At 45.1% G+C, this 22,487-nt stretch overlaps 1 protein-coding gene across 1 annotated transcript; it reads left to right on the forward strand.

Annotated features, from left to right (window-relative positions):
• The first annotated feature begins 15,567 nt into the window (after window positions 1–15,567).
• LOC124649377 (transcription factor MTB1-like) lies at window positions 15,568–18,651 on the forward strand. Its single transcript, XM_047189022.1, has 2 exons — window positions 15,568–15,845; window positions 16,698–18,651. The coding sequence occupies exon 2, from the start codon at window positions 16,709–16,711 to the stop codon at window positions 18,500–18,502; it is 1,794 nt and encodes a 597-aa protein (XP_047044978.1). The 5' UTR covers window positions 15,568–15,845; window positions 16,698–16,708; the 3' UTR covers window positions 18,503–18,651.
• The last annotated feature ends 3,836 nt before the right edge of the window (window positions 18,652–22,487 follow it).

The following is a 22,487-nucleotide window of genomic DNA, read 5'->3' on the forward strand; positions in this document are numbered from 1 at the left end:
AATTTTGTCTTGAACCATGGGATTAGATTGTGACCAATTGAATTTAAAATCCTGCACTACGACATAGTCGGTTTTACATATTGGCATGGTTCCCCATCAACAAAATCATCCAATCCTGCACGAGAGATTAAACTTTGAACGTCTGCAAGATCCTGCACTTCTCATGAAATCCGCACACGGATAGTAAGTGGGACATACTCCTTCTTCTCGGTGAACTCTCATGACCTGTGGCACCTCCAACTCTTGTTGGTTAAGTTGGTGCCTACTCCCTTCCATTTTCTGAAATTTTTAACAAACAATATAAAACTTGATTTGGTGACATATAATTGAGGGAAACTACCATAGGAACTTGCTAGAGTACTAATCATGCATCAAAACTAGTTTCTACCACTTAGAACAAGCATACAAGCTCACTAAACATGTTACCTACAACAGCAAAATATTCAAGATATACTCAACCAAACAAAATTCTATTTGGATAATCGAAGGAGTCACATACCGGAGAGCAAATGTGCCAAATTTCAGACAGAAATGCGGGCTGAGCAAAGAGATCGAAAAATCCTGAGCTCTTGAGCAAAAACGCGAGTGAGAGAAAGCTGGTTCGAGTTTTTTCGGGAGAGAGAAGACTCTGGGAGAAAGAGATGAAGTAGTGGGGCAAGGAGGGGCCCACACCACAGGGTGGCGCGCCCACCTCCTTGGCCGCGCCGGCCTGTGGTGTGGCACCCTGTGGTGCCCCACAGGTCATCCTCTGGTACTCCCAGGTGCCTCGTCGAAAAATAGGACCAACGGTGTAATTTTCGCGAATTTTTGAAAACTTTGAAAAATGCACATTTCTAGGTATTAAGTTTATTATTACTGGCCAGGAAAATTTTTGAAATCTCCAATCAACTAAGGAACTTTGCAAAATAAAAGTGCTACAGCAACTAGAGCAAGTGGAGGAAGAAAGAGATGTTGTTTACCTCCTCTATGCATATAAAAAGTATTTGTTAACAAGGTTGATCAAGTCTTGCCACCAAATAAATTTTACATAGCACATGAAGAAATAAACCTCAAATCAATCATGTTACCTTGAATTGTATTGATATGGATCCAATCATAAGAGTTTGATATTCTTCTTTAGGCTCATATATAGGACAATCAATAGTTCCCACTTTGATAGTTCTCACATTAGAAATAGTATTAACTCCGCACGCTTTTTCAATCCTCTTGGGGAAATAGACGGTGTGTTCCTTATCATCAACATTGAAAGTAACCTTTCCTTTATTGCAATCAATAACAGCCCTGCGGTGTTAAGAAAAGGTCTCCCAAGAATAATAGACATATTATCATCTTCGAGGCATTTCCAACACAACAAAATCGAGTTAATATCAAGCGGTTATTAGTAACTTGAACAGGAACATCCTCACATATACCAACGGGAATAGCGGTAGATTTATCAGCCATTTGCAAAGATATATCAGTAGGTATCAACTTATCTAAGTAAAGTCTCTTATAAAGACAAAAAGGCATAACACTAACACCGGCACCCAAGTCACATAGAGCGAGTTTTAACATAATTATTCTTAATAGAACAAGGAATAGTAGGTATACCAGGTCGCCCAACTTCTTTGGAACTTTGCCATTGAAAGAGTAATTAGCAAGCATAGTGGAAATTTCCTCATTGGGGATTTTCCTTTTGTTAGTAACAATATCTTTCATATACTTTGAATAAGGAGGCAATTTAATAGCATCGAGTCAAAGGGATTTGCAAGAATAAAGGTTTCATCCAATCACAAAATTTATTATAGTGTTCTTCTTCCTTTGATTTTAGTTTCTTAGCGGGAAAATGCATTTGCTTTTGCACCCAAGGTTCTCTTTCATTACCATGTTTCTCAGCAATAAAATCTTCTTTAGTATACTTTTTATTTTTAGCATGCTTTTCAGGTTCTTCTTCAACCTCTTCTTTATCAGGAGTATCATTCTTATCATTATCTTTATCATGTTCATTACCACCTTCAGTTTCAGCATCAGAAATAGAAATACTATTCGGATCATTAACAGGTTCAGAGTTTTCTACAACATTCTTATGTTTCTTTTTCTTTTTCTTAGATGGAGCACTAGTTTTAGTTCGTTGAGAATCTTGTTCAATTCTTTTGGGATGCCCTTCAGGATATAGAGGATCCTGGGTAGAGACACCACCTCTAGTTGTTACTTCATAAGCATGTTTTTCTTTAGAATTATTTCCTAGCAAGTCATTTTGCACTTTAGTGAGTTGATCAATTTGAGTTTGAACCATATGAAAATGTTTAACAAGCATCTTAACATCATTGGAGGTTCTCTCCACAATATCATGCAATTCACTAATAGCTTGAGAATTTTCCATTAGATGATTCTCTACTCTCATATTAAAATTTTCTTGCTTAACAATATAATTATCAAACTCATCTAAGCATTGCGCGAGGAGGTTTTGAATACGGAATATCTTCCCTAGTAAAGCGGCGAAGGGAATTTACCTCAATCATGGATGAAGGGGGAATTATCTCACATATATCTTCTATGGGAGGTAGATTCTTCACATCTTCAGATTTAATACCTTTCTCCTTGAGAGACTTCTTGGCTTCCCTCATATCTTCATCATTCAATTTAATTAAACCCCTCTTCTTCAATATTGGCGTTGGAGTTGGTTCGGGCGTAGTCCAATCATCATGATTCCGGCCTATTTTAGCCAATAATTCTTCAGCGTCGTCCGGAGTTCTTTTCCTGAAAACACAACCAGCACAACTATCCAGGTATGCCCTAGACTCAATGGTTAGTCCACTATAAAATATATCAAGTAAATCATGCTTTTCCAAATCATGGTCTGGCAGAGCTCTAATAAGAGAGCAAAATCTCGCCCAAGCCTCAGGCAATTTCTCTCCATCTCCCTGATCAAAATTATAAATTCTCCGCAAAGCAATATGTTGAGCACTAGCGAGGAAAGTATTTCCGGAAGAAAACATCAAGCAATTCTTTTGGACTTTTAATAGAACTAGGTGGCAAACTATTATACCAAGTTTTAGCGTCATCCTTTAATGAGAATGGAAAGATTTTAGCAACAAAGTAAGTACGCTTCTTAACATCATCGAGAAAACAAGCTACTCGGGGTAGATAACTCAATCATGTGTTCAACGAGCACTTTCTTTTTCGAGTACCACAAAAAGGTGTTTTCTCAACAATAGCTATATGAGATAGATCAAGAGAAAAATCATAATCTTTATCCTTAATGTTTATAGGAGATGTGGCAAATTTAGGATCGGAGACGAGTTTATATCTAACGGCATGTTACGCAAGCAACTTTTTAATTTTTCTTGCATCGGTAGTAGCATTGCATTTTTCAATAAAATCATCATCAAGTTCCACATAATCTTCATCAAGATCATCACTAGAGTATTCAAGTTCGGGTGAATTAACGGGTGTAGTAACATCGGGAGTTTCAGTATTTTCAATTTGTCTAGACCTAGCAATTGTAGCATCTAGAAAAGATCCTAACGAACCACTATCATCAAGCACGGCGAAGCATCATCAATATTATAAGAGGAATTTTCAGATTCAGCGAAGTACCGACAAGTGAAGCATGTGGCGGTGAAACAAGTTTATCAATCACGAGATGGTGAATCAAGAGCGACGAGAGGTACTCGAGTTGTACCTTTTCTTGTAGTGGATGGTAATATGGCGACCTTAGTATCGCGAGTTTTACCCATGATGGAGAATTTGCAGCGAACAATATCAATCCAAGTGAACTTCCAAATAAAGCTATGCTCCCGGGCAACGGCGCCAGAAAATAGTCTTGATGACCCACAAGTATAGGGGATCGCAACAGTCTTCGAGGGAAGTAAAACCCAATTTATTTATTCGACACAAGGGGAGACAAAGAATACTTGAAAGCCTTAACAGCGGAGTTGTCAATTCAGCTGCACCTGGAAACGGACTTGCTCGCAAGAGTTTATCGATAGTAACGGTTTTATAGTAGTAGCGGTAGTAAAATAACAACGAGAGAGTAACAAAGACAGCGGTAGTGATTATAGTAAACAGCGAGGATTAAAATATTGTAGGCACGGGGACGGATAACGGGCGTTGCATGGATGAGAGAAACTCATGTAACAATCATAGCAGGGCATTTGCGAGATAATAATAAAACGGTGTCCAAGTACAAAGCAATCAATAGGCATGTGTTCCAATTATAGTCGTACGTGCTCGCAATGAGAAACTTGCACAACATCTTTTGTCCTACCAGCCGGTGGCAGCCGGGCCTCAAGGGAAACTACTGGATATTAAGGTACTCCTTTTAATAGAGTACCGGAGCAAAGCATTAACACTCCGTGAAAACATGTGATCCTCACATCACTGCCATTCCCTCCGGTTGTCCCGATTTACGTCACTTCGGGGCCATTGGTTCCGGACGGCGACATGTGTATACAACTTGCGAGGTAAGACCATAAACAATGAATATCATGATGAAATAATAACATGTTCAGATCTGAGATCATGGCACTCGGGCCCTAGTGACAAGCATTAAGCATAACAAGTTGCAACAATATCATCAAAGTACCAATTACGGACACTAGGCACTATGCCCTAACAATCTTATGCTATTACATGACCAATCTCATCCAATCCCGACCATCCCCTTCGGCCTACAGCGGGGGAATTACTCACACATGGATGGGGGAAACATGGTTGGTTGATGTAGAGGCGTCGGTGGTGATGGCGGCGATGATCTCCTCCAATTCCCCGTCCCGGCGGAGTGCCAGAACGGAGACTTCGGCTCCCGCGACGGAGTTTCGCGATGTGGCGGCGTTCGGAGGGTTTACGGCGACTTCGACTTCTCCCCGTGCGTTTTTAGGTCGAGGCCGATAAGTAGTCCGAAGGAGGGCGTCGGAGGCCAGCCGAGGGGCCACACCATAGGGCCGCGCGGGCCCCCTAGGCCGCGCCGCCTTATGGTGTGGGGCCCTCGGGCCTCCACTTGATTTGTCCTTCTGGCTCCGTCAGTATTCTGGGAAAATAGGGCCTTCCGTCAAAATCCCGAGGTTTTTCCTGAAAGTTGGATTTCTGCACAAAAACAAGACACCAGATTGGCACCAAGGTTAAGATCTCTTGTGGGTAAAGCAACACACCTCTGCAGAGTGTAATAAATCGTGACCTGTCACTCCCTATTTCGGGTTTTGGAACTGCGAACGCTGCCGGAAAGGAACAAGATGAAGTTCTAGTAAACCGGTGAAGGCTGACGGACATAGCTCTTCAGAATAAAAGCAACCTTTTGAGGAAATGATTACAAAAACTTGCATTGGCCTTGGACTTTATGGTCCATGGTTGTAGCTAGTGCATTAAACACCTCTTTCGTATAATGAACTTGTTGAGTACGCTCGTACTCATCCCACTCTTAAATCCCCTGCTTAGATATGGAGGCATTGAAGAAGGATCTACAGTACAACTTGAAGACTGAGGAGTCAACAACTACTTCAAAGGACAGGAACCTGCCGGAAGAGTCATATACCACATTCCCCATGGAGAAAACCTAGATTAAGCAGTAGAAGGGTCAAATACTATATAAATAGAGTCCGTGATAAGATTAGACCACGAGTCGTTCTTCTGGAGTTTATTTGCAGTTTTACCTCATTGTAAAGTAGGAGGCTGTGATGATCTTATGTAACAGAGTCTGTATGTAATTCTATAGACATGCCTTGGACCCGCATATGTTTCTGTTGTACCACTCTGAGCGACGTAATACTAGGGGAACGGTGTTTCACTGGTGTTATGTCAGACTTGCATACTACACCATGCAGTGGTATGCTGGGTCACCACACCACATCCAGCGGAATCGCCTCCTCGGCCACGAGCAGCTGATGGAGGACTACTTCGCCGAGGTACCTACCTATCCTCCCCATCTGTTCCGTAGGAGGTATCGCATGCGTCGTAGCTTGTTCGTCCGAATCGTGAAGGCCCGCGAAGCCAATTCGAATTACTTCAAGCAACATACGAATGCAGCCGGGGTGATGGGTTTCAGCGCTTTCCAAAAGATCTCTGCTGCCATGAGGGTCATTGCGTATGGCATCCCTGCGGATTACACCGACGAGTATCTTCGAATTGGCGAAGATACTACCACGGAGTCAGTCCGCAAGTTTGCTCGCATGATTATCAAGTTGTTTGGGCCAACGTATCTCCGAGATCCCAACGAGGATGACACCAAACGGTTGATGGAGATAAATGAGAAAAGAGGTTGGCCTGGCATGCTTGGTAGTCTTGATTGTATGCATTGGACATGGAAGAATTGTCCAAAGACATGGCATGGCCAGTACTGTGGCAAGAGTAAAGATGCAACCGTGGTACTTAAGGTTGTTGCATCACAAGATTTGTGGATTTGGCACTGTTTTTTTTGGTTTGCCGGCACACTCAATGACATCAACGTGCTGCAAAGGTCTCCTTTGTTTTCCAAATTAGAAAATGGGGAAACACCCACTTGCAACTACAAGGTCATGAACAATGAGTACACAATGGGATATTACCTAGCCGATGGCATCTATCCGGATTGGGCAACTTTTGTTAAGTCTGTCAAGGACCCCCAAGATAGAATAGAAGTTGAATTTTCCAAGGCTCAAGAAGCAGCTCGCAAGGACATTGAGAGAGCTTTTGGTGTTTTGCAAGCAAGATTTGCTATTGTTCGTGGCCCAGCCCGATTTTGGGACAAGAAAACCCTGGTCAACATCATGGCATGTTGTGTGATTCTTCACAACATGATCATCAAGGATGAAAGAGAGTTGAGCTTGCCCTGCTTCTATGACAATGTTGGCACCGAGTGGAACCCCAACGCAATCCGGATCGCATTGAAGCTTTCCTTGAAACACATCGGCAGATTGAGAATGCCAATACCCATGCCCAGCTCGTCTATGATCTAAATATGCACCACTGGCAGCGACATGGCCATCGCCTTTGATCCTACCATTCCATTCATTTGTTTATCACATGTATCATTGTTGAGACATTTGTGCATTTGTCCAATTTTCCCAAAGTTGTTGTAATTTGGTTGAGATATTTTATATTTGTTCAATTTTCCCAAAACTGCTGTAATAATTTGGTTCAGACAATTATTTATGTGTTGTAATAATTTGGATGATTATTTGATTAATTATGATAGATTGTTGTATGTGTTGCATATGAATTCTATGAAAAACCCTGCCTTTACGGGTTCGGAACCCGCAGGCGCAGAACAGAGACCGTAAACTGAAACTGAAAAATAGAATACAGGCTTTGTTCTGCGCCTGCCATTTTACGCCCCGTAAACACGAGGTCGATGCACTGAACTTGTGTTTTTTGGTTCGCGTTTTTACGGGCTCTGCTAGAGATGCTCTTACAGCGTGGAATGGCTAGAGATCTCTGTAGGGCATTTCTTTTAGCTAGATTAGATTTTCACCACGGTCTAATAAAAAAGTTTACTTCTACGGATCACAAATTGACAAAAGAAGAGTACAAAAAAAAATCAAAATAGATAGTCTCCAACACCATTATGTCGAGATAGTGAAGCGATAGCCTTGCAAATATTAATGGCACATAGGAGAAGTGGCATCAAAGATGATTCTATGGAGTGTTCGAGTTTTTGGTTGTTCCGGTGCAACGCACGTGCACTTTTCCTATATTTCTAATTTTGCTAGGTATCTTTTGTTCCATTTTTTTATTGGTATTACTCTTATTTACCCATGCTAAACCTATCATCTGATTTAAATTTAATATAAGGTAGATAACATGGTGTCGTGACAACGCACAGACTTTGTGCTAGTTGTTCTAAAAAGAGTAACTACAGTCTGGAATTAATATGGGCATACATAGTTGCATACCGAGGTCCTTGTTGTCCTTGCTTCTGACTTTGCAAGGCTAATGGTCACTGTAAACTTCATCCATTCAAATACATGCAGCGCTTCTACATGATCCAGAAAGCAAAATATAGGTATGTAATAGGCAGATAATAAAGCACGAGAGCATCTCCACGAGAGTCCCTACTAGACCCCAAATGAATAAGTTTTTTAGGGTTTTGGTGGAAAAAAAAACTCCACCAACTGCATCTATGTGAACAACATTCTATATCTTCCCTGCACCGCCATCAAGTGGTGTCAACTGGCATGCCGATGCTGATCTCCGTTCCTATATTCTTGTTCTATAGGGTTGTTGTCTGCTGTTTCACAAAAAAGGCATCCTCTAATGCTTTCAATGTGCCCCAACATTGTTCATGAGTTTGAATTTTGTATAATATACTATAAAATATGTAATTATTGTAGACATAAGGGGGTAAAGAATTAATGTATGCAAGTTAAAATTTATGACCTCATTTTCCTAAGCCGCTTTCCACATTTTAGACCTCGCATAACCATAACAAGAAATACTATATAATTCACAAATAGAGTAAGCATGTATTTTTGTATGTCACGTTCATACTCCACCATTCATGTCGATCTACCTAGCCTATTAGGTGGGATCATGTTCTATCTCGAGACAAAAATTTGCCCCTAACCCCGATAACTCTAGGCATTTTTTGTACCTAACCAGTTTAGCGAGATGGTCATCCATGAGCTCAACTTACTGCAGTTAATTCCACTATAGTCATCCACTATATGTCCCTTAGAACAAGTACTATGTCCGTTACATATTTCTTATTGTGGCTTTAATTCAAATTTCGGAAGGACTACAATCTGAAATATTTGTCTTGTACAGGTACAATCTAGGCACCTCTCACATTGCTTTTGGCATTTAGGTTTATTATGATAGTTTAGTCTTTCTAGGTAGCTTTTGCATCTTTTTCATTTGAATAGCCAACTTTGGATTGCGCTCAAGGTCACGTTAGTGAAAAAGTTCACTACAACACAAATACAAAAATATGTTCAGTACAACACAACTCAGAAACCATAGATAGAGCTCTATTATGCATATGACCCTCATTCCACTGTCGAAGATGATCGTCAGCACATTTATGCCACTACGGTACTAGAGTCCCCGATCCCCCATCTCACACGTGCTTAATCTTCCAGGCTTGAGCCAACTTGGTGTGATGACATCAAGCATATAACCTCAACTACACCATCAAAGCACATGTGATTATTAGTTCATAGGCATCTCATTTTTTCATGACTTCTTTTATTATGCATCATTTGGAACTCCAAGTGCCCATTTCTCATAGTAATAATAAACATGATTTTTTACATGTGTGGTGGATGTGTTCCTAGTAGTTAGCACTTGAGAAACACAATAGTAAATAATAAATGGTACCGGCACAAACATGATGACGGTTAGTCTCTACGAAAAATGATCACACAATGATGAAATGCACAAATCATTCTCCTGCATAGCATATTTCTTAATGTGCCCTTTGCCTAAGAGGGACAATTAAGAGATAGAAATATTAATGTTAATCACACATATTGAATTTGGTTCACCATCATGTTAAAAAATCATGGAAATATATGACATTAGGACCGATAGAGGATAATCTATATGAAACCACAAAAGGCCGATCTCATTACTGACATGGCATTATGATCAATAGAGAAACTGGAGTTAAAAGCTAAAAACAAAAAAAACACGTAGGGCTCCTTTGATTTAAGGGATTTCTATTTTCGTGCCCCTGCTTCGTTAGTTGTACTCAGTTTTCCCCAGCTCGTTAGTTTTTCCTCAGTTTTCCCCTCCCTCTAGTTTGAAACCCCTCGAAGACGCGGGTTGCCGTCGGTCGGAGGCCTTACCGTTACCGTGAGGTCGGTTCCTCGCCGACCGTCTCGTGCTGACGGGTGGATCCACCTACCGGCCGACGCGTGGGCCGTTTTATTTCCCGATTGTATACGCGGTGCTGCCAATGACAAATGGGGCCGCTCTATGGGGCTGCCGCAGCCAATAACCAGTGGGTCGTCTATTTATTTATAGAAAATTATATATTGCCGCTCTGTGGGGCCTCCGCAGCCAATGACCGCTGTGGTCATCTATTTTATTTAGAGAATATAATATAGAGCCGCTCTGTAGGGGTCGCCTCAGCCCATTTTCGCAGCCTTAATCTAAAGTGACTCTTATGCTAAACATTGTGCATCCCGACGTTGACCTAGCGAGTGGCGGCGAGCATAGCCGTTCCGACCATGCCGATATCGGCATCGGCATCGGCATCGTTTGGAGGATGTGGTGCTCGAATAATAGTGGAAATGCGATATTATTTTTTACATGCATAATATATAGAAAATAGCTAGATCTCTAAATCGATGCATATGAAGCTACATATATATTCTTGGTCATAATCCCCTTAATTATCTAAAGGGGATGGATGCATGGCTTCACGTCGTCGTCGCTTTCATCGTCGGTATCTTCGTCGTCCGAGTAGTAGTACCTCCTGCACATTGTTCCGTCGAACACCTTCACTTGTGAGCACATCATCGCCTTCATATTTGAAGTGTACGAACCAGCCGAAATCCACACCGTGCGCGATGGCGAATTTCTCCCAGCCCTTGTCGAGGTACATCCGGCCTTGTCCGTCAAATAGGACCTCCACGGTCCGAGAGATGAGGACCGCGGTCAGCTGCTCGCGAGATACACCTTAGCTGGCTCCTTGCCGTCAAGATAGTCCGCAAATTTTTTTGGGAGTTCCTGCAAAGAGATCGAGCGCCGATCGTTTGAAATTAGGGAACCCTTGAAATTAAAGGTTTTTTAGAACATGCCCATAATTAATCACATGCATCATATATGTGGGAACGCGTACGTACCTTCTTGACCAAAGGGTCTTCATAGACGACGATGAAGAACTCCTCTATGATCAATGGCGGTGTTGACGGTGGTGGTGGCAATGATGATGATCCACTTCCCCTTCCCCTTCCCCTTCCCCTTCCGGTCCGCGTCCGAGACGTGGAAGCCATGGCAATGGATAAAGTGTATGTGAACGAAAAGAAGAGAGAGGCAGAACCTATTGACACAAGGGATGGCCGTGTGGGTGTTTATAAGGGAGAGATGACCGTTGTAGGGTTTACACAATAAAATAAGGAGGAGATGACCGTTGTGGGGGTTTATACACAATAAATTAAGGAGGAGACGACCGTTGTGGGGGTATAGTTTATCATTTTACCGTGAAAAGTAATGCCTAAAAGGAAAGTAATGGCTACAAGAAATCGGTGATGGTTTATCGTTTTTGCGTGAAAAGTAATGGGTACAAGAAATGGGTGATGGTGTATCATTTTTTGCGTGAAAAGTAATGGCTACACGAAATGGGTGATGGTGTATCATTTTTGTGCGTGAAAAGTAATGGCTACAACAAATCGGTGATGGTTTATCATTTTTGTGCGTGAAAAGTAATGGCTACAACAAAATCGGTGATGGTTTATCATTTTTTTGCGTGAAAAGTAATGGGTACACGAAATGGGTGATGGTGTATCATTTTTGTGCGTGAAAAGTAATGGCTACAAGAAATCGGTGATGGTTTATCGTTTTTTGCGTGAAAAGTAATGGGTACAAGAAATGGGTGATGGTGTATCATTTTTTGCGTGAAAAGTAATGGCTACACGAAATGGGTGATGGTGTATCATTTTTGTGCGTGAAAAGTAATGGCTACAACAAATCGGTGATGGTTTATCATTTTTGTGCGTGAAAAGTAATGGCTACAACAAAATCGGTGATGGTTTATCATTTTTTGCGTGAAAAGTAATGGGTACACGAAATGGGTGATGGTGTATCATTTTTGTGCGTGAAAAGTAATGGCTACAACAAATCGGTGATGGTTTATCATTTTTTGCGTGAAAAGTAATGCCTAAAAAGAGTTTATAATTTAGCTCGTGAAAAATAATGCGAGAAAACCAAACTTTGCGTGAAGCTAACCGACGATAGAGAGAGAGAGAGGGTGGTGGCCCCGACCGAGAGAGAGAGATAGGGGTTATCCTGCCTGTTAGATCATACGATCAACGGTCGTCGGGCACGATCCGCGTGACATGGGCTAGACCAATCGGGGCAATGTTGGGCGTCCGTGAGAGTTTGTGAAGGGAGAGGGCAAAACCGAGTAGTATCAAGAAACCAAGGGCAAGTGAGTAGTAAACAGGACTAAGGGATTCAAATATGAGATTTAAAAAATGGAAAATGCGTGTTTTGTACAATGAAACCCATCTTGGCCTACCTCAAACTATTTGCAATACAAATCTACATGAGTGTGAAAATTATGGTCTCATTCGGACAAAGTATGTTTTGGGGAAAGTCTGTTTTGGGTAGGGCTTATTATGGAAAACCATGCACCTTCATAGCTACTAGGTGATTTGAGAAGTGGCAATTTGTGGTGAAACTTGATTTATCTACGATTTATCTATGATTTGAGAAGTGGAAATTTGTGGTAAAGACTCCATGAGTAAGTGCCACTCCTTTTCGGAATTTTTTGCACATTAAATAACTCATTTAACTAGTTAATCCCATTTGTTGACTCTCCGTTGACCAGCCACTTGAGGGTAAAGCTGAGTATATTGCACTAGCCAGTATTAGCACTCAAGGTGAAAGCTGAGCATACAAAAAATGCTAGTATATGACTCGAGGGTATACATGAGTATATCTAAATTTCCAGGGGTTAGACTCGAGGACGCGTGTTGCGGTGCGAAGTGGAAGACGTGCCATTGTTGACGCGTGTCGCGGTGCGGACGTGGAAGACGTGCCATTGTTGACGCGGGTCGCATTTAGGACGCGTAAGCCCCTCTCTCCCTCCCTCTCGCACACAAGTACGTCTCATTATCGCTCACGCACGAAACCACCCCTCTCACGTCCCATCAACTTCTCCAAAAAACCCCAACCGCCGTACGAGCCCTCCCTCGCCGGCGATGGAGAAGAAGAATGCGCCGGTGGCCATCGCCCCGAGCCCGTCGCCTCCGAGCCCGTCGCCTCCGAGCCCGTCGCCTCCGAGCCCGTCGCCGCCGAGCCCGTCGCCGCCGGAGCCCGTCGCCGCCGAGCCCGTCGCCTCCGAGGGCGGCGCATCCGAGGGCGGCGCATCCAAGCGCGGCGCCTCCGTGAACTCGGGCCGGTCTCACGGCCGACGGACCACTTCACAAGATCGGCGAATGCTTATTGGCGAAAGAGGAGTACGTGGACAGCCTACTCTGCTATGAGGCAAGTCTCGTAGAAATTGGCGCTCGAGGTTTACCCGATCCCGACGTGCACCTTCACGAATGGATCATGCTACACCACGCCCTTCCACGCGCCGCCGAGTTCACCTTCCTCCATCTCGGCACATCCCGCTACGTCACCATAGATCTATCTCGCAGTTCGTGCAAGGTTCAAATTCCTCGGCTTTTCCCGTGGCGTCACCATAGATCTTATTTTCAATCTTAGTGCTGAATGTTATCTTTTCAATATATTTTAGATTCTACTTCGTCGGCTTTTCCCGTGGCGTCATCGTGCTTGCCCGGAAGAACCCGCCGCACAAGATACGGCTGCTCGAACCCACTCACAAAGAAATCGAACACTATGTTTGAGGCGCGAGATGCCATCTCGTTTTTCCGAAATCGATCGTCGTTATCAAATCCCCGACTATGGTCTTCGTTGCCACACATTACCCGCCGGAAATTGGTTGGGTCGATGAGAGCACTCCAACTAAGGATATAAATGAAGATGGGGATTGGGGAGAAGGAAGATTTTCGATCAAGAACCATGGTTTCCGTTGCATTACCCCGTTCAATGGTGAACTGTATGCGATAGCTGCGGACAATTTTGAGATCGGAAGAATAGTGTGCACCAATATACGATTGCGAGCAGCGCGCGAGCACTCGTCAAGATGGAGACACTAATTTCATTTCCGAACTTGGACGTCGAAGTTCTACCTTGTGAAGTCGGATGGTGATCTGCTGCTTGTGTTGTTGGTCGGCGCGGCTTTGGCGGGCAAACCATTGGTGTACCGTGTGGACACTCGGAGCCGCTCTCTCCATCCGGTCACTAACATTGGCAGTAATGCCTTCTTCGTGAATTATATCCGGTGTATCTCCATCGACACCGAGTGTACCCGACACTTCAACCTGGCGGCATCTACTACACGGATTTGGGTTATATCGGAGCGTACTCTCATGATACAAATGCACGGGATGAGTGGCCACTACGTGTGGATAGAATAGGACTCTACGGTTTGAGAAATGAACACGAGGCCATACCGTTTGGAGGATGTATTGGCCTCACACTGCGGACGGAAGGAGTTCAATGAATATTTCCTTGGGGAATTGCACGAATGGAGCGACGGAGAAATATATGAGGAGGAATGAAGAACAAATTCATTCATCCTAATCTTCTTGTTGTCCATACATTGCGTGCGTGATCTTGTATATTTTTGCAGCTTAGTTTGTCGTGAACATTAACAATGTTATTGGCTGCTTTTGGCTGCTGTATGCAGTTTACCTATGTATTATACTTAGTTTTCCGATTATGCTTGCTGTGAATTTATCATATAATAGCTTCTAGATTTGCTACTAGATTTGCTTGCCATATTGGGCAAAAAACGAGGGCCAAAAGGCATAAATAACCCCGAGAGATTTGCTACTAGATTTGCTGCCATATTGAAGAAAGACAGAAATAGAAGCTTCTCTAGATTTGATACTAATTTGGTGAAAAAGACGAGAGAGAGAAAGAGGGGAAAAGGTGCTCTTAAAAATGCCAATTTGGGCCGAGAGAGACAAAACCCAGCTCCTGCTCACGTGCAACCAAACGCTTCTCGTCCTGTCCCACGCGGTCCCTTTCTACCAGCCCCACGCGACGCGGCCCCACACGACGCGACCCCACAGACGACGCGGCGCAACACGTCAACACAGAACGTCCAAATAAACGGATTCCTTCCGTCTGAGCTCCTTCTGCGGGTCTTCAGACAAAGGCTAGGGTAAAACTGAGGAAAAACTAAGGGGCTGGGGAAAACTGAGCACAACTAAGGAACCGAGGGCACGAAAATAGAATTCCCTTGATTTAATAGGAGAAATGTACCAATAAAAAAACTATATGATTATTGGATTAGGATGTCATGTCTAAGTACAATCGTGTAGAAAGAGGAATTCTCTTTGATTGTGGTTTTGAAAATTTTCATGCAATCTAACCTAATGCTTTTTTCCTAAGAAATTTAGGGCACGTTTGATTTGCGTAATTCTAGACAATCTGCATCAAACAAACCCTAACCCTAACCTTAACTACTAGGTTGGAGGAACGAGATCCCCTCCCCCTACCGCCGAAGCGACAAGTCGAGACCAACGGCTGGCCGGTGGAGATGGGAGGGAGAGTCACCCCCGCCCTGTCGCCTTAGATGAGAGGAAGAGACGAAAACGATTCTATCGTCGGGGTTCCGAGGGCGAGGGTTTAAAGCATTTTCCAATCTAAATGTCAGAAATAAGTCTATCCTATTTACGTGTTCTTTTTGGTTTAATGGCAAGACAATAATAAGCCCAATCAATGATCCCCTTATAAGAGTTCCAGAAAACAAAATCCAGAAAAGAATCAGCTCAAAGAAAAAACTCGTGATAACACATTGTTTTCAGCTCTAAAAATATCTGCTGTCCATCCATCCACAGTTCCACACTCAGATCCATCTCCTCCACCTAGGTTCCTTTCTTTCCTCTCCCTCCTCCTCTCCCTAGTGGCCTAGTCCTTGACCTACCAATCTCGTCCTACAGCCTACAGTCGTGCGTCTTCCACCGCGCGCCCTACAGCCCCCGCCGCGCCGCAGCTTAGCGTCAACGCCGTCGCCTGAATCCCCCATCCCCACCCGGTTTCCTCCGACGCCTGTCACGCGCGTCCGCGCCATCGTCTTTCCTGTTCTTCGCCATCGCGTCCCTGCGGTCTTCCGCCCCGGCCGCAACCTCTTGCCATCAGGTTTTGAGGTATGAGCTTGTTTACATCCTGGGATTAGTTCCTACTGACCTCCACTATTTCTGGGTGGCCGGTGCACACCAGGCAGCCATCGAGATCTAGATCCGCTGTAGATCCAGTACCTTCCTGATTGACATTCTATTTTAATAATAAAGTAAACTGTGCTTAAACCTTTAAATAGATGTTTAATGGCAACCATACAGAAAATAACATGATAGCTTGATAATCTGCTCGACTGCATTCAATTAGTGATAAACATAGATAGAATGGTATTCGTGCTATGAGTGTAATATTACTCCCTTCTTTCACATTTACATGGCACACACATATTCTGAGGTTCAGTTTTGACCAACAAAACGTCAGTTATGTGCTATCAAAATTAAACCGCTGAATTTGTATCACATAAAGTTTCTAATACTCCTTGTTTCTAATTTAAATGACATAATCCTTGTTTATTATTGGTCAAATTTAGAGCATGCAAAACAAGGACGCCATGTAAATGTGGACCGAGGGAATATTGCACTTGCTGCCACCTATTTCTGTAGAATACAGCAAATACCTCTGTTTTAGTAGTAACTGACACATTAAAACAAATTTGATCAATGTTAAAAGTGGCAGTTGGTACAATACTGAATCAGCATGCTGTTTGAATTTGGGTGGTACTGTGTCATTTTTCAGTGGAAGTGGGTGATTAAGGAAGCCCATTCTTCGCCAAAATAAAAGGAACTGCAGTCCTGTTTTGTGTTCTCCTTCATATATAGGCCCTGGGTATTTTGTTTTCCAAAATGTTGTTTAGGTTGGTCAATATTGCAAGGGTTTCTTTCCGTTTTGATGTTCAACCTGACTCGTACCACTTTCAGCAGGTAATGCACCAATGAAGACGGAGATTGAGGAGGAAGGCACGGGAGGGTCCTGGACTCAGGAGGACAAATCCCTTTGTGCTTCTGTGCTTGGCTCAGATGCCCTTGCATATCTGACAAAAGGTGGTGGTGCCATATCTGAGGGTCTTGTAGCAGCGTCTGTTTTGGTGGGCTTGCAAAATAAACTCCAGGATCTGGTTGAAGCTGATAGCCAAAGCCTTTGTTGGAACTATGCCATCTTCTGGCAGCTCTCCCGGACCAAGTCTGGTGACCTTGTCCTTGGCTGGGGTGACGGATCTTGTCGGGAACCCCATGATAACGAGATGAACTCAACTGCTCACAGTGGTATTCATGATGCGTCTTCAGTGACCCGGCAGAGGATGCGTAAGCGGGTATTGGAGCGACTGCATACAGCATTTGGTGGGGCTGATGAGGAGGACTATGCTCCGGGAATCGACCAGGTGACTGACACTGAGCTGTTCTTCCTAGCATCTATGTACTTTGCATTTCCACGTCATGTCGGTGGACCTGGCAAAGTGTTTGCAACAGGTGCACCCCTTTGGATTCCAAACAATCCGCACAAGGTTTCCCCGTCAAATTATTGCTATAGGGGATTCCTTGCAAGTGCAGCAGGATTTAGGACTATTGTTCTACTGCCATTTGAAACTGGTGTACTTGAGTTAGGCTCAATGCAGAATGTTGCTGAGAGTGCTGAAGCTCTGGAAACCATAAGGTCTGTGTTTCTAGGGGCAAGCAGTAAGAAGGCAGCAACTGAGAATCATCAGGGGAATGGCTCTGCTCAAGTATCACCTGGTTTGGCCAAGATTTTTGGGAAGGATTTGAATCTCAGTCGACCTTTATCCAACACGGCAGCAGGTCCATCAAAGCTGGATGAAAGGTCATGGGATATGCAGAAGCATTGTGGTGGTGAGAGCCTGTTGCTCCCCAATGTCCGTAAAGGTTTGCAGAACTTCACATGGAGTCAAGCTCGAGGCCTGAATTCTCATAACCAGAAATTTGGCAATGGTATACTAGTTGTCAAAAATGAGGCTGCACATCGCAGTAACGGAGCTCCACATAGCCCTGCATTGAGCCCGTTTCAGGTTCAGAAGCCACTGCAGATACTGACGCAGCCACCATCTCAGCCACAGACGCCAACACATATAGATTTTAGTGTAGGCTCTAGTTCAAAATCTGGTATCTTGACTTCACAGTCAGCTTTGTATGATGGGGAGAATGGCAGTGTGGATGGCTTTAAGGAGCAAGGGGGGCATGCAACGGATGACCGGCAACCAAGAAAGAGGGGAAGAAAACCAGCAAACGGGAGGGTGGAGGCACTTAACCATGTTGAGGCTGAGCGCCAAAGGAGGGAAAAGCTCAATCAGAGGTTTTATGCACTGAGAGCTGTTGTTCCCAACATCTCGAAAATGGACAAAGCATCTCTCCTGGGAGATGCCATAACGCACATCACTGATCTCCAGAAGAAGCTCAAAGAGATGGAGACAGAGAGAGAGATGTTCTACGAGTCTGGTACAGTAGACCAAAGGGTCCGAACACCTAGGCCAGAAATCGATATCCAGGTGGTCCGAGACGAGGTTCTAGTTCGTGTAATGTCTCCTATGGACAACTATCCGATAAAGAATGTGTTCCAAGCTTTTGAAGAGGCAGAAGTCAAAGTGGGTGAATCAAAGATCGCATCCAACAACGGCACTGTTGTGCATTCCTTCGTTATCAAGTCCCCTGGCTCTGAACAGCAAACAAGAGAGAAACTGATTGCTGCTATGTCTCGTGCAATGCGTCCCACGTAGAATTGGCTGATTACTTGATGCACTAGAGGGCGTACTGCTTTTCTGGCTCTGAACAGGTAGCTACGGACTCTGGTAGCGCTCTACATTGTCCATGAAATTGCTACATGGCCACAGAAATCTCAGATTCTGACTTAGTAAAGATATCTGTAAGAGCATCTCCAACAGGCGCTGCAAATTCTCGCGCGCTATACCGGCGATTGGGCGCGCTGTATACCGTTCGCGCGCGGTATAGCGAATTTGCCCCCGGCAGAGGCTGCATTTTGCAGCGCGCGTTGGTGTGCGGAAAACGCACCTCCGCCAGAGGCGCTATTTTGCAGCGCGCGCGACCGTTTTTTTTTTAAAATTCATCAAACAAACTATGAAATTTGAACGAAATACGAATATATTAAAGTGCGACGATACAAATGCGACATAGAAAATACTAGTACTACTCGTCCGACTACTCGTCGGACTCCCAGTCGTAGTCGGAGCTGCTCGCAGTCGTCTCCGACACCGGCGTGGACGTCGACGTCCAGTGGAAGTCGGAGGAGGAGGACGAGAGGACGACGGTCGACGGCGCGCGTCCAGTGGAAGTCGGAGGCGGAGGCGGACAGGCGGCGGAGGTAGAGCGGTGGCGCGTGGCGCGGAGACAGAGAGCGGTGGGGAAAGAGGCGGAGAGACACGCGGAAGGCAGTTGGCGCGTGTCGTCTATATAGCGCGCGCGGCAGCGCACGCGGCAAATTTCCCGCGTGGGATGGCGCAAACGCGCGGGCGCGGCAAAAATTTACCGCGCGCGCCTTTTTCCCGCGTCTGCTGGAGCTTCGCGCGAGCGCTCGCGCGCGCCAAACTGGCAGGTATTTTGCCGCGCGCGCGTTTTACAGCGCCTGTTGGAGATGCTCTAAGTGCAACTCACTGCTGTAAATCTTTAACCGTCTGTCCTGTGGTTGATTCAGTTTTGATGTCTACTGGAGGGAGATTATAGCCATGATGTTCTTAGCTATTTATTATGAATCAATAAACACTACCATCACAGATGGGATTTTTGTTTCTCCCTTTAGTTTCAAAGATACCACCATTTAGAAATGTGGAATTTTATTCATGCTGATATATGTACAAGGCTGAATAACGTTGAAGGTGCGGAAATAATTCTTTCCATTGTCCGTGCACAGTGTAAAAAGGGTGGAAATACATAAATATAGTTTTGTTTTTTCTTTCTTTACAGATGTAGAGGGTCGGGGCGAGGAAGCAAACTTCTTTTTGTTAATCACTGAACAAACTGAGTTATGTTTTCTAACTTCTGGGAGAAAATTGTCAGAATTAGGGTATGTTTGGTTTGTGCCTGTGCATGCCCTGCCAACATTGGCGAGCCAATTATTTGCCTTTGGAAAATTTCCGCCCAGGGATGGCCTAAAGAATTGGCATCAGTTTGTGAAGGCCCAAACCATCCATTGGCAACCAAAAATATTGGCAGTGAACCAAACAAGAGAGAGCCTTCCACGTGACCAAAATTTTGGTAGGGAAGGTGGAGGCACAAACCAAACATACCCACCCTGAGTATTTTTTTTATCGTTGTTCCTCCTTGCCCATATGATTTGCCATATGAGTAACTTTCATGGAATTCTCTTGTGTTCTTTTTTAGCTCCGTTCAATAAGATAGTTTCACTTGATAATTGCATACTTTCACCGGAATAGTGTTCTGTCTAGCGAAACTAATTTCTTCTTCGGAATTTCTTCATTAGTTCGCAGATGTAGACATGTAGTGATGTACGTTTCTTCTTCCACAATGGCCCTTAGGGCATCTCCAGCGGCGCGACGCATTTCGGACGTCCAAATGGACCCGTCGTGTCCGTTTGCGTCGGGTCAAATGGTCGAAATCGTTCGTGTCCGTTTGCGTCGGGCCAAATGGTCGAAATCGTCCGGGCGTCCGTTTGCGTCGGGGGTGGCTCCAGCGGCACGACGCATAATTTTTTTTTCATTCATGAAACCATAATTTACATGAATAAAAAAACATAAAGAAGCCAGAAAGGCTAGGTGCTGTCTACTAGTCGTCGTCGCTGACGAGGTCAATCAACTCCGGCGTCGGCCATGGAAGCTCGTACGTCGGCGGTGGAGGAGGTACCGCCGCATGGACAGGAGGCTGTGGCCAGGGATCCCACGCCGGAGCAGCAGGCGGAGCACGGACGTTGGAATGCGTCGGCGTGGCCGGAGGAGTCGTCGGCCTCCCCTGCGTGAGCGCTGACTCGCGGAGCTGGATTGCGAGCATGTCCCACAAAGCGAGCTCGTCCTGCTCGCTGTTGGCCAGTGCCATGGCAATGGCCTCCTCCTCGGAAATGTCCGGCGGCTGGGTCTCCGGATCCCACGCCGGCCCGCCGTCGTCGTGGTCGTACTGTGGCATGGTCACGTCCTCGTCCTCGTCCGCGTCCTCCTGGTCGTTCTCTTCTTCTTCTGCGGCGATCTCGCGCTCGAAGTAGTCTACGTCCACGAGGTAGCCAGCGCGGCAGCGCGCGTCGAACTCCCACGTCCCGAATGAAATCCAGTTGTAGGAGTTCAGCGCGTACGCCGGATCCTCCCGCAGATCCGGCGGCAAGATCGCTCGACGGCGGCACACCTCGTCCCGCCGCTCTCGGCCCTCGCACGGCACGGGGGGACCGGCCGACCCGTGCCTTTTTGCCGGACCGCGAGCTGCTAGACTCGTGGTCGTTCTTGGTCTTGCTGAACGGCCAGCATTTCTTCTCCATGGCGTCGGTGGGGTGGATAGTGTGGGATGTGGCAATGGTTTGGTCGGAAATGGCCGCCGGCAGCATCCCTTTAAGAGGCTCGGACGCCATCTCGCCTTCAATGGCCTGCCACTGCAACGCCGCCTCGCTGCGCACGCTCGCGGAAGCCGATGCGCGCCATTAACGCGGCACTGCAAAGGCTGCAGCGCGCCGCTTGCAAGTAATATCGCGGAAGACGATGCAGTTGTGTCCATGCCAGGCGGGCCCGTGCGAGGACCGAGCGGACACATTGCGCGTCCGCTCAGCGTCCGCAGAGACGCAAACCTGACGCATATTTGGGCTAGGTTTGCATCTCCGCGGACGGCCCGGTCACTATGCGTAGCGCCGCTGGAGGTAGTGTCAGACATATTTTCGATCACGGTGGACACAAACGGTTGCTCAGCGTCCGTTTGCGTCGCGCTGCTGGAGATGCCCTTGTTGAATACCCTGCGCGCACGGAGTACATCGCCACATTTCACAAGTGAGTGTCTTTGTAGGCAGCCATTAAGTGAGCCTTTCGCCTTCAGAAATTCAATTCGGCTCATGGTTTCATATGAATCTATTGTCTGAAAACATATGTTATAATGTCAAAAAAAATTAGAAAAAATGTTGCATTCAGACATTCTATGTCCGCGTACAAGGTTTGAACATTTTTTGTGTCCCATGGAAAAAGAAAATACAAATGTCCAACATGACTATTAACGGGACATTTTGATTTTTTTTTACACATGCCACATATAATGTTCATTTTCCGTAAAAACTTGTGGCTAGCGTAGAATGTCCGGATGTACACATGTATTTCTTTTCAGAATGTTTTTCACTTTTGAAAAAATCTTATGCATTTTTCATAATAGGCTCATATACACCTAGGAGCCAAAACAAATCGAATCTTCTCATGGTTCTATTTAACTACGGCAATTTCGTCGACCTCGCCGGCGCCACTCCTCCACCACTGGCGCCAAAAGAGGAGGGGGAGGATTGGGAGTTCGTCAGGACACAACACATACAACGGCAACTACATCGCCTTCAATCTTTTTAATTTGAATTCGGGACACTTTTGTACAAACTCACTAGAAATCAAATAAAATCCACTGTCTTTTGCACTTCCGAATTTTCAATATTGGGGGGGGGGGGCGCGTTTGGGGTGCGCCGTTGTGGGATACCTTCCCCGAACGGAGAAAGGCGTGCCGGCGCCCCCAATAGGACATTGATAACCGCTCATATGAGGTTTTAGGCGAAAAAAGTGGTCA

Source organism: Lolium rigidum, chromosome 4 (assembly GCF_022539505.1).
Source record: "Lolium rigidum isolate FL_2022 chromosome 4, APGP_CSIRO_Lrig_0.1, whole genome shotgun sequence".
Lineage (NCBI taxonomy): Eukaryota > Viridiplantae > Streptophyta > Magnoliopsida > Poales > Poaceae > Lolium > Lolium rigidum.